Source organism: Dipodomys spectabilis, unplaced genomic scaffold (genome assembly GCF_019054845.1).
Source record: "Dipodomys spectabilis isolate Male_0828 unplaced genomic scaffold, ASM1905484v1 ptg000163l, whole genome shotgun sequence".
NCBI classification, from domain to species: Eukaryota; Metazoa; Chordata; class Mammalia; order Rodentia; family Heteromyidae; genus Dipodomys; species Dipodomys spectabilis.
Genome location: NW_024870840.1, coordinates 12,726,491 through 12,739,776, shown reverse-complemented (window position 1 = coordinate 12,739,776; position 13,286 = coordinate 12,726,491). Strand labels below are relative to the sequence as shown.

General features: G+C 38.7%; 1 protein-coding gene across 2 annotated transcripts in view; it reads right to left on the bottom strand.

Moving 5' to 3' along the window:
* Mybpc1 (myosin binding protein C1) overlaps nucleotides 1-13,286 on the bottom strand; it is a 93,869-nt gene that overhangs the window by 27,892 nt on the left and 52,691 nt on the right. For both annotated transcript variants that reach the window (XM_042693283.1, XM_042693282.1), the window contains 6 exons: nucleotides 12,834-12,958; nucleotides 11,838-11,943; nucleotides 10,226-10,392; nucleotides 7,169-7,331; nucleotides 5,203-5,309; nucleotides 3,990-4,123 (listed from right to left, as the gene is read on the bottom strand). In XM_042693283.1, coding sequence (XP_042549217.1) covers nucleotides 3,990-4,123; nucleotides 5,203-5,309; nucleotides 7,169-7,331; nucleotides 10,226-10,392; nucleotides 11,838-11,943; nucleotides 12,834-12,958 — 802 coding nt within the window. The remainder of the gene's footprint in view (nucleotides 1-3,989; nucleotides 4,124-5,202; nucleotides 5,310-7,168; nucleotides 7,332-10,225; nucleotides 10,393-11,837; nucleotides 11,944-12,833; nucleotides 12,959-13,286) is intronic.

Below are 13,286 nucleotides of genomic sequence, written 5' to 3'. Positions count from 1 at the left end.
AAAAACAGGAGTTTTCCACTCAAATTGTTGAACATTGACTATCCACTTCAAAGGACATGGAAACATGAGGATTTAACTGGCAAAGTATAGAGAGAAGATGAGCCTTCTATTATGTTTTCTATTCTATTTTCTTCAGTATTTTTTTTTTACATTTTCTCCTTTCTTAAACCTGGAATTTAAAATAGCCTTACATGTTTTTAACCCTGATTCCCATGTGATATCTTTCTATATGTAAAAGAATAGTAAATATGCAAAGAGGAAAAAATAGAATTCCAGCACAGTTTAGAAGGCAAAAAATGCCAGTACCTTTTACCTCAACTCCCTGTTCTTGTGTCTGGCTGAAGACTCAGGAGTCTTCATGGACACAAGATTGCTCCAAGAGTAAGAGTATCTGAATTTTTTTTGGTAATTCTTGTACTTTATATAATAGGACAAATTTCATTTCTTTGGACAAATTCTGACTCAAGTTATAGATTACATCCTGCTTTTTTTTTTTTTCATTTGAAAAGACAAATACTTATTGAAGGTAGTGTTACATCTTCTCCTCTTCACTTTTCTTTCTTTTTTTTTTTGGGGGGGGGGGGGTCCGGTCGTGGGGCCTGAACTCTGGGCCTGGGTGCTGTCCCTCAGCTCTTTAGCTCAAGGTTAGCACTCTACCACTTGAGCCACGGTGCCACTTCTGGCTTTTTTCTTTTTGCTTATGTGGTGCTGAGGAATTGAACCCAGGGCCTCATGCATGCAAGGCAAACGCTCTACCACTGAGCCACCTTCCCAGCCCTCTCCTCTTCACTTTTCTATATCCTATTTCATTTGTTGTGCTTATAATTTCCATAGGGTAAAATTCACACTTTTGAGATATACATATGATCCTATGAATTTTTAAAAATTGATGTGATTATGTAATTGTTACCACAACCATTCACAAAAGGGTTCTCATGTTCCTCCACCATTAACCACACCCCACACGGGGGCCTGACAACCACTGGCCGAATCTGTTCCTAGTATTTTCTTTCTCTTCAAGTGTCATAGAACTGGAATCAGACAGGACATAGGCTCTTGAACCTGACACTACTTCCCATAATATTGGTTAACTTCATTCATATTCTGCATCTATAACTAGCACATTGTTTTTTCATTGATGAGTAGTATTCTGGGTTCATATTGTTATAACTACTTGTTTATAAAGTTAGGTTTTACTTCTTTTTTCTTTCCAGGTTTGGACAATTGTAAACAAAACTTTCACAAACAATTGTAAACAAAGCTGTACATTGATGCATAGGGTTTTTCCTCCCTGGATATAACCTTTAACTTCTCTCAGATAAATTACTAGGAATAACATCATATGGCTTTATAGTAGGTTCATACTTCATTTTTAAAACGAGATGTATCATTTTGCATTCTATTTCATAATAGCTGAGACTTTAGTTGTTGAGTATTCTTATTTTAGTATTGTCAATTGTAAAGTATTTTTAATGACTTCATTTTGTCTCTCTTCTTTTGCTCACTGTAATTATTTTGAGATACACTCATATTCTTGCATATATCAGTAACTCTTACTTTTTTATTGCTGACTCCTAGTCCACTATAAGCAAATATTACTATTTAACCATTGTCAATAGACAGTTGGGTTGTTCTCAGTTTTGGGATATTAAAAATGAAGCGACTAGAACATTTGTTCTAGTAGGCTGTTGGACAGTAATGTTGGATTTTTTCACATTGATAATGATGTCATCTGCAATTAAAGGCAGTTTTTCTTCCTTTTCGAGATGGATGTATTTTCTTTTCCATGCTAGTTGCCCTGCAAAAAGCTCAAGTACAATGTTGACAAAAGATGGTGACAATAACCCCACCCCCCACCAATCTCCTGCTTGATCTTAGAGGAAAAGCCTTCTGTCTTTCTTAATAAGTAGGATAATAACCAGCTAGGTTTTCTGGCTTTTTTTTTTGATAGTTTATTGATCAGTGTTGCATGTATACTTAACATAGTGCCCTAAAGTGGAGCTGTTGCCTGAGTGATAGAGTGCCAGTTTTGATTTAAAAAATAGAAAAGCAATGGGACAGTGCCCACACCCTGAGTTCAAGCCCCAGGACTGGCAGACATACACAAAAAATAATGCTGCCCATTTCCACTTTTGCAGTAGAATTCTCTTTTGCAGTAGAATTACCAATCAATTCAAGATGGTTGAAATTTTTATTAAAATCTTCAATATATTTACCTTTCCTGTCTTCTTGTTCTACCATCTTTTATCTCCTCCTTCTCCTCTCCCTCCTCTTCCTTCTCTCTCTCTTTCTCCTCCTCCCCTTTCCCCCTCCCCTCCCTCTCCTCCTCCTCCTCTTCCTCCTCCTCCTCCTCTCCTTCTCCTGCCCCTCGTCTTCCTCCCCCTTCTCCTTCTCCTCCTCCTCCTCCTCCTTCTCCTTTTCCTCCTCCTTCTCCTCCTCCTTCTCCTTCTCCTCCTTTGAACTCACCTCCTGGAAACTGTCCCATAACTTGTTTTTTCTAAAGGCCACTGCTGCTGTACCACTTGAGCCACGGCTCCACTTCTGTTTTTTGCTGGTTAATTGGAGATAAAAGTCTCAGGGATTTTTTTTTTTTTTGCCAGAGCTGGCTTCAAACTTTCAGATCCTCAAATCTCAGCCTTCTAAGCAGCTAAGATTATACAAATCTAGTTATTTTGCCTTACGATTCTGTCATTCTGTGGATTTTGTGTTGTGTGTTGGGGGGGCGGGGGGAATCCGGTTGTGGGGCCTGAACTCTGGGCCTGGGCGCTGTCCCTCAGCTCTTCAGCTCAAGGCTAGCGCTCTACCACTTGAGCCACAGTGCCACTTCCGGCTTTTTTTCTTTTTGCTTATGTGGTGCTGAGGAATTGAACCCAGGGCCTCATGCATGCAAGGCAAGCGCTCTACCACTTTGCCACCTTCCCAGCCTGATTTTTTTTTTTTTTTACAATCTACCTTCTAGCAACAGAACTGGAGACATAGCTAAATGTTTTTACATCTAAATTGTTGAACATAGAACATGATTAAAATAATTTCTCAATTCTGCTTTAGAAAAGAAATCTCAAGGTGTTTGTTTGTTGGTCATAGGACTTGAACTTGGGGCCTGGGTGCTGTCCTGGAGCCTTTTGCTCAAGGCTAGTTCTCTACTACTTTGAGCCATAGCACCACTTCCAGGTTTTTGGTGGTTAATTAGAGATAAGAGTCTCACAGGGACTTTTCTGCCTGTGCTGGATTTGACCCTAGGCCCTCAGATCTCACCTTCTGGGTAGCTAGGATTACAGGGGTGAGCCACCATTGGCTGGCATCAGGGTTTTTTGTTTTGTTTTGCTTTGCTTTTTTTTTAAAGCGTAAAACTTCTCTTTTTTTCTTTTTTTCACAAGAAGCCAGAGAACTACACTTGCTGGCGATATTCTACCACTCCAACCTTAGCTGATTTTCTCCTTCTCTCTCTGCCCACCACATTGGCTTTCTTTCTATTCCTTCAACAGTTCTAGGTCATTCACTGTCCTGGGCCTTTGCACTTCCATTGTGTTTTCCTGGAAGCCTCTTCCCTTTGATCTTCGTGAAGAGGGTTTCTTGTCATTCACAGAGGCCGCAGTGACTATGGAACACTTGGAATCACGATGTTCTTACCTTCGTGGCATTTATTATCATCCAAAGTGATTTGGTTCTCTACTTTCTGACTTAATAAACCATTGCTCATTTTCTGTAAACTTGTCCTAGTCCACTCTTCGAGGTCCACAGAATACATGATGAGATCTTGTTCATTAAACCCTGAACATATTTGGCCATATAGCAAGCAGTTAGAAATATGAAAAGTAAAGAAATGATGATGACCTGATTTGTCTGAAAATCATCTATGATTTCTTTTTCAAAACACGTGCATCCGTACTGTCCTCTCATACATTTATTGGTCTGTCAAGGAGTATGATAGGCTCTGTGTGTGTGCATACATGCATACATGTACAGGTGTGTGTGTGTGTGTAACTCACCTTATCTGCTCGGCTCCAAATGGCTTTGGGAGGTGGTTCTCCAGTGACAGGAATCTCAAGGCGGAGCTTGTTTCCTGCAATCACTGTCACAGTATTGTCAGCATCAAGGCCATCTAGAATGATCTTAGGAGGATCTAGAATGTGAAGCACAGCTTTTGTTATCAGGCAGTCATTTCTATGCAAGTATCTTGCCTAGTGATTGCCTCTGGTTACAAGAATATAAGAAGAGTCAAGATCAAGTTGCCTGGAACTTTAAAAAAATATTTCCTTGTGAGTGGCTAACATCTGTAATCCTAGTTAATCAGGTGATTAAGAGCTGAGGATCCCAGTTCAACGCTAGCCCAAGCAGGAAAATCCATGAGACTTTTATCTCCAATTGACTACCAAAAAAGCTGGAAATAGAGCTGTGTCTTAAGTGGTAGGGCAAAAGCTTAGGAACAGCTCCCAGGCTCTAAGTTCAAGGCTTAGGACCAGCACACACACACACATACACACACACACACACACACACACACACACACACACACACATTCATTGTAAAACTCAAGATTAAGATTACTACTTATGAGTAGTGATTAATATCAAGTGACACATTTTTTAGTTTTTTTATTTCCTTTTTTTTCTTTTTAAACACCTTTTTTTTTTTTTTTTGGTCATTCATGGGGTTGAACTCTGGGTCTGGGTGCTGTCCCTCAGCTCTTCAGCTCAAGGTGAGCACTCTACCACTTGAGCCACAGAGCCACTTCTGGTTTTCTGGTGGTTAATTGGAGCTGAGCTTCATGGATTTTTCTTCCTGGGCTGCCTTTGAACCGTGATCCTCAGATCTCAGTCTCCTGAGTTGCTAGGATTACAGACATGAGCCACTGACACCTGGCTGACACATTTTTTTTCTTTAAGTATTGCATAGTTTTTTGGTTTTTTTTTTTGTGATGGTCCTGGGGCTTGAACTCAGGCCAGGGTGTTTTCCTTGAGCTTTTTCATTCAAGGATAGCATCTTACCACTCAAGCCACAGCTCTGCTTATGTTTTTTTTTCCTTTCCTTTTCTTTTTGAACCTTGATCCTCAGATCTCACTCAGACTCCTGAGTAGCTAGGATTGCAGGTGTGAGCCACTAGCACCTGGCTGAGTATTACATAGTTTTGAATGCATACCAATTCCATCAAAAGCAATAACAAACAAGATAGCTTTACAATCATTTGTGTTTTCTACTCACCGATGACATGAACTTTGGCAGATAAAGGAACATTGTAGGCATCTGGTGTAAAAACATATTCACCTTCATCTTCAATGAGCGCATTGGCTATCACTAACTTATGGATTCTAAAGAAACAAGAAGAGCATGCTTCTGAGACTCTGCAAAGCTTTATTTATTACACAAATTAAAGAGGCACTTCTTAATCTGATTAACTTGTTTTATGTAAGTATACACATGCATGCATGTGGATATGTGTGTGTGTGTGTGTGTGTGTGTGTGTGAGAGAGAGAGAGAGAGAGAGAGAGAGAGAGAGAGAGAATGTGAAACCTTAGTTAACCATTTTATTGATCCATATTCCATTTCTCTAATTTGGAGTACATGGAAGTATTTCTACAAACACAACCTGTTTATTATATATACAAGTCTGTTATTCTTTTTTTCATCTCATTTCATAACTTTACAAAGTCTAATATGACATGTGTGAAATCTAGCTGGGTTCAATCCATCTCTCTCTCTCTCTCTCTCTCTCTCTCCTTCTCTCTCTCTCTTTCTCTCTTTCACTCACATTCATACACACAGAGAAACGTGTGGAGATATTATGAGATTGTGAAAGTACTTTGTATGCACACATAATTTTCTCAGTTTCAAGCTATTTTGGAGGTTTCCAGAATTCCATTTCATGACCTTGTAAGAGTTCATGGTCCAAGAATAAAATCTTGCCTAGTTTTTTGGAAAGCCATGTGGAGGTTATTAGTGTTGAAAATATCATGATGATTTTGGTTTAAAAATCTTAATTGGCTTTTATTTGCAATCTTGGAATTGGAAAATAACATTCTATAAAACAGAATGAGTTTGGCTCACACCTGTAACTCAGGAGGTTGAGATCTGAGTACCAAAACCAGCTCAGGCAGGAAAGTCTATGAGACTCTTATCTCTAATTAATCACCAAAAAGTCAGAAGTGTGCTGTGGTTCAAGTGATAAAGCATAAAAGCTCAGGAACCATGCCCAGGACCTGAGTTCAAGTCACAGAACCGGCACCAAAAAAAAAAAAAAAAAAGAAGAAGAAAGAAAGAATGGGTTCTGATAAGCTGAGCAGATGAAGCTGACTTTATAGACAAATAGCTGAGGAAAGCAGGAACAGAGAACAAAAATATTTCAAATTTCCTTCCCTAGTATAGGTTAAAGCAGAGGATACTTCCTTATGCTAACTGGAAATAGCATACTAACTAATAGTTGGCTACTGTTTCTTTCATCTGATTTCAGCTTATCTGTCTGAAAAACATTTTATGTTTGGTATGGTGATATAGAACTTCAGCATGGATAATTTCTTGTTAGTTTGGTCTGTTGGACCTAGAACAGAAGCTTGGCCCAAACCAAAGTTTCCCTATAAATCTGTTTCATTCTTTTATTTTATTTTTGTGCAGATATTGAGGCTTGAACTCAGGGCCTAGATGTTGTTGCTGAGTATTATTGCTCAAGACTAGCACTCTGTCACCTGAGCCACAGCTCCATTTCTGGCTTTTGCTGGTTAACTGGAGATAAGAGTCCCATGGACTTTCTGACTCAGGCTTGTGTTGAACCTCAGTCCTCAGATCTTAGCTTCCTGAGTGGCTATAACACAAACCTCCAGTGCCCAGCTCCCTATAACTCTTATTTAACCTTGGTTATGGACAGTTGATATATTTGGCCAAGTTGTGAACTATAATTCGGGATCAGGTTTCTTTTTTAAACATGAGGTTTTATGTTGAGATGGGAAAAATAGTCTTTGATCAGACAATACCACCATACTGTGAGGGGCAGATATGATAGGTTTTGATTAGGACCATGTGTACCACACAGAAATCATATCTGTAACTGTGGGAAGCAAAGACCTTGAAACAGGTCATTTCCCTATGGGTTCTATCCAAACAAAGATGACAAAACCTGTCCTTTCAAGTGGAGATGCATATCAACTTTTTCTTGTGGCTCCTCTAGCTCACTTACCGTCCCTTGTGGACCACCTTTAAACGGTCACTCTCCTGAACGGGGAGGCCATTTTTAGTCCATTTTCCGGGTACGTTTTCAGAGATTTCACACTTTAAGCATATTTCTTTTCCCAGTTTTACAGTCTGATCGGTCAGCGGTGTTGTAATCTTTAGAGGTCTCACTGTGGGGATAAAAGAGCACCTTGTGGGAGCAAATCCAAGCTTTAGATGGGCCAACACGATAGTATGTCACAAGGTGTCATCAGTTCTGCTATGACACTTGTTTTGAAGATGAAAATTTGATCTGATACAATGGATATAAGAGGAAGGATGAAGGCTATGCCAATTTTACAGATGTTTACACCTGATTGCATTCCTGAGTAGAGCTGGGTAACGGGAACATGCTGCACCCAGATGAACTGAGTCAGACAGGAATGTAGAAAAGGCACACATGCCCACCCAAAACTGGTGACCTCAGTTTACCCATGAGATATAAGCCGCTCCCACTCACCTGTGAGCTTATAACTCAGTGTCTGATTTCCTCCTACTGCCCCTGTTCATTAGCTACTCATTTCCGGCACCACTCCCACAAGAAGATTTCAAGTCTTCTCATAGTCAAGCACCACATTTATTGTAATATTCATTAACCATTTAAAGTGGATAAAATGGTTCCACTGTTTTTTTTTTTAAATCATGGTCTTTGTTTTATTTAATTTTTTATCTTTAAGTGGTTGCCACTTGATTAAGCAGTTTATATCAGTACATCTTGATCAGTGTCACCCCTTTCAATATTTTCACCTCCCCCCTCTAACTCATCTCTTCCTTTACTTAATTTTGTAGCATACACAACAAACTCTTGACTGCATTCTCTTCTGCCTTCTTTTTGTTTATCTACCCTTTTTCCCTTGACCCCACCCTTATACTTGGTTTTAATGTGTCACTGACCAAGCTCTTTGAGTGTAATGCCCACAATCCCATTTCTTCTACAAGCACTATGGCTTTGATTGTAGGACTTTGTATAGCTTAGTGATAATTGTTTTTCTAATTGAAGTAAGCCAGACTCAAAGGCTCCATGGTTTACATCATTTGTAATAATTAGTATATGTTCAGGATAGTCCTAGAAGAGGATCATAATAGCTTAATAGCTATGTACATATGACCATATAAGATGATACTAAGCAAAATGAACTCCAAGATAAGGAAACAAGATTTTCTTTGTTGTTGTTTTTAAAGTTATTTCTTTTTTCTTGCATTTTTTCTTTTTCCCTGTGGCTTATCCTTGCTGTCTCTGTGCTTGATTTTGGTACCCTGTGTATTGTATATATGTTTATCTGAATTAAGAAAGGGAAAGGGAACAACAAAATGGTAAGACAAAGGACAAAGGGCAAACCAATGCAACAGCGATATTCACAAGACAACTATTGAAAATGAACTTTTCAACTTAAAGGGATTTGGGGGGAGGGAAAGTGGGTGGAAAACGAGGAGGGGGGTTAACAATGTTTGACAAAAAAATGTATTCACTACCTTACGTATATAACTATGACCCCTTTGTATATCACCTTGGCAATAGAATTAAATTTAAAAAAATTAAGTGAAATCAGAAACAGAGATTAAAGAAAAGAAAGAAAAATGCATATGTTGGAAATGGCACTGTGACTCAAAGTGGTAGAGCACCAGCTTTGAACAAAAGAACTCAGAGACAGCACCTAGGCCCTAAGTTCAAGCACCACGACTGACACACAAACAAACAAACAGACAAACAGACAAACAAAGAAATGCCTATGTTGCAAGCTAGCAGCATTGATTGCAATTGCTTTAAATGAATGGAACTATCAGGTAAGAATCTGCCTATGGGGGAAAAACTTTTGTTATGAAATAGTAAAGGTGCCACAATTCCTTGAAATATAAGTGGTCTATCTAGATTGTTTCTGAATAAAACAATGCTCAGATGTACTACAACTACATCAACAAAGAAGTAAGGAACAAGATTTCTGCATGCATACCAATTTCTGCATGTATATCAATCATCCTGCTATTTTATTATTTAATTTACATGGCAAACTTGAACACAATCTGTCATGAGACCTATTAGAGAGTCTTAGGACAAGTACATTAATTCTGTCATGCCCCTGAAGCATATTAGCAAATAAGCTCTTATTTATCAACTGAGTAATAACGTTCTTCTCAGCTCAACTATAATTTCATATTATACTGAATGTTGGATGTTTATTTAATGAATAGACAGCAAGCTAGCCTATGAATTAAGCAAACATTATGAGGATTTGCTATCATATCTAAATATCTACCATCTATTTTTATGGTCTTGGAATCATAACTTCTTTGGTAACTTGCTGGTAGGTGATTTTCATACTTTCCTTCCAACATTGGTGCTCTACTTTTTAATTGTGTACTAGGTTCCTTTCTCAGAGACTCCAACTGACCTATATAGACATTCAACTATAATGGCATACACTTTTTTACAATTGTCCATGTCTGTGTGTACGTGTGCTCATGTTGGGGCATGAAGTCAGGGCCTCAGACACTCATTTTTTCTCAGGGGTAGCACTTTACCACTTGAGCATATTCTACCTCCATTTCCAGATTTTTGCTGGTAATTGGAGATAAGAGTCTCTCAGATTTGTCTGCCTAGGCTGGCTCAACCTTCAGATCTCAACTTTCTGAATAGCTACAATGACAGGTGTGACCCACTGGCACTTGGCCCACTTTACATATTTAAAATTCTACCAGTAGATGGGCTGGGAAGGTGGCTCAGTGGTAGAGCGCTTGCCTTGTATGCATGAGGCCCTGGGTTCGATTCCTCAGCACCACATAAGCAAAAAGAAAAAAAAGCCGGAAGTGGCGCTGTGGCTCAAGTGGTAGAGCGCTAGCCTTGAGCTGAAGAACTGAGGGACAGTGCCCAGGCCCAGAGTTCAGGCCCCATGACCAGACCCCCACCCCCGCAAAAAAAATGCTACCAGTAGAAACCAAATGGCATAAAACTTTCGTAGAACAGGGTTAAGAAGCACACCATCATTGGTAAGTCAATGCGCAAGACATCCAAGGAGATGTTACTTACAGTCGACACTAAGTTTAGCAGAGGATTGTCCGCCTGTAGTCATCACAGAGTATTCTGCACTGTCGGCCTTTGTTGCTCCTTCTATGATCAAAATATGTTTTTTGCCCTCAACTTTAATTTTGTATCTTGATTTTGGACCAGGGAAGATCTCTTCACCATTCTTAAACCTGTGTTGACATAAATTTTCAATCAAACAGTTCTTTAAAAGAACCTCTAGGAAACAAACATGGCTGGTCATCTGCATTGCTTTATCTTAGAGCCTTGAAGTGTTTCTGGCAGATCTTAGACACACACGAAGAATTCAGTGGATTAAAGACTCAACCTGTCTATCCAGAAATCTGTCTTGTAACAAGTATTGTACAAAACTATGCTAAAAGAACAGCTCTTCGTATTCAGTACTAAAGAGAGGCAGAATCTTAAGAATGGATATTACCCCTTTTGAGGCTTTTTACGCATTTTAAAAGTTAGCTATGATTTTTAGATGAGCATAAATAAACTCTTATGTACCAATTCCTAGAGAATATTTCTTTCAAGATTGAGAATCTTTTAATTTTTAATTTTGGCTACTCACAAGGAACATGTAAAAAAGAGCTTTCTGCCTATCCAAAGAACTATATACGGGCCGGGAATGTGGCTTAGTGGTAGAGTGCTTGCTTTGCATGCATGAAGCCCTGAGTTCAATCCCTCAGTACCACATAAACAGAAAAAGCTGGGAGTGGTGCTGTGGCTCAAGTGGTAGAGTACTACCCTTGAGCAAAAGAAGCTCAGGAACAGTGCCCAGGCCCTGAATTCAAGCCCCAGGACTAGCAAGTACATATACATATATATGTATACATGTATTGTGCCAATCCTGGGGTCTGAACTGAGGACCTGGAAGCTTTTCCTGAGCTCTTTTGCTCAAAGTTAGTACTTGAAGCACATCTCTACTTTTGGCTTTTTGGTGGTTAATTGGACATAAGAATCTCATGGACTTCCCTGCCTGGGCTGGCTTTGAATCATGATCCTCAGATCTCAATCTCCTGAGTAGCTAGGATTACATATATAAACTTGTGATACCTGGCAAGAAATAGCTTTTACTTATGTTTACTTATTCACTTTTGTGGTATTGAGGACTGAACCTGAGAGCACCAGGTAGGCTCTCTATGACTGAACTAATTATTGTTAATTTTTTAAAAGCAATTGGCAATTTTTGGTCTAAAAATATTTTTTTCTGCATTACAATAGCAATAAAATGATGAGGACTTACATGAAAGATTTAAATATGCTTTCCTTGTAAATTGTAGGTAAAGCATGATGAGAAGACTAGTATAGAGATTAAGAGATATAGACACTCCACTGGCTCTGAAATGAAACAGACCTGGATAACTGAGTGAAGCATTTATTAGTAAGTGCCTGCCTTCCTACGTCCTCACACATACAGATATCTGAATTGTTCCTCAGTGGCATAATGGAAAAGAACCCCAAGATTATAGCCTGTGTTTAGAGATCATCTCTATGAACACAAAGGAGATTATTTCCATGTTGATGATCCATTTATATTTCCTGTTCTACCACCTAGGAAACCTTTTTTTTAGTTTATTCCTCACAGACAGGCATCAAGGAAGCTATTTACCATTTTACGTTGGCATCATCTTCAGATACCTCACATTCCAGCTCCACTCTTTCCCCACAGAAAGCGTTCAAGTCTTCTAGCTGTTTGGTCACCATAATTGGAGGTTCTAATGTGAAGACAGGAGGAAAATCAAAGCCACGAAGTATCCAAAGCTTGTCTCGGGAGTCCTAATTTGTTCACAGATGAAAATTCAGCAGCAGGATAGTCTTACCTATGGCTCATGTGATGGTTAATAAGAGGGTTTTTTGGTATATTTTTTTCTATATCTGTTACTGGCAACAAATAATATAACTGGTAAGTTTTTTTAATTTCCTTAGAACTTAAATCAAATATATTATCATTTTGGAGAGCATATAAAATGTGCAACAAATATCTTTCCTTCAGCAAAGAGGATATCAGGTGGTAGATACTTCTGGTGGAGGATGTATAAATACTATTTGTTTTGTTCTAGATGAAAGGTAGAGATTAAAGTTCAATTGTAATTAGAGGACTTTGTAAAGAAAATAAATGATACCTGGTTTCATTTGAACCCTCCACCTCTACACTCTCTTAGTAAATGGTGATCTACTGAAGTTAACCACTGGCACACTCCTCATGCTACTTGTAATCAGCTAAGTGGACTTGGATTATCCAATAAAGTTAATATTACTAATTTAAAGTTAGCTATCTAGTTATTGCTTGAGAAGTTACAACTAGAATAATTATCTTGTAGAATATGCTTGGCTTGAAGCAAACTACACGGCAGTTTTATCCACCAGTTATTTTTCCTCCCCTCAGGCTTTTCTATTCTTCAACAAGCCTGAATAATTAGGACACATGATCCCTGCCAACACAGAGGAGACTCCATGGCCAGCCAATCTACCAGCCAAACCAAACTCTTTCCACTGTCTCTGCTTTGGGCTAAGAGGGTCACCTTGTCTTTCATTCGGACCATTGCTCTGGAGAGAAGGAAGACCACTGTCTCCTGATGGCTGCAAGAAAGAGATCTCATTTTACCTCGTACAAAGAGTTCTGTAGAACATTTCTCATCACCAGCTGTCACATAGTATTCTGAGTCATCTGTCAGAGAACAGTTATTGATGAACATGATTCTTTCATTTCCTTTATGTTCAAAGATGTATCTAATTCAAATAAGAGGGACATAATCAGAGTCTGTGACCTGGATTTTGTTCTTTTCTTTATCACCAGCAAATTTGTCTTATAATTTTATAATAATTGAGAGCAAAGGATACAACTTTTGTTTTATAATCATGTTTCATGCGTTATATAGTTAACATCAAACAACCCAGACCAATTTTCACCTTTATGATACATAGCACATAAACACATTTATATAAGCTCTTATGTTTCTCTAATAATTTTCTTCTGTAGATGGCTTTCACTACAAATATAAAATCAAGTCTCACATATTTGCTGTTTAATGATAGCAACCTGCTGTTGGAAAATAGA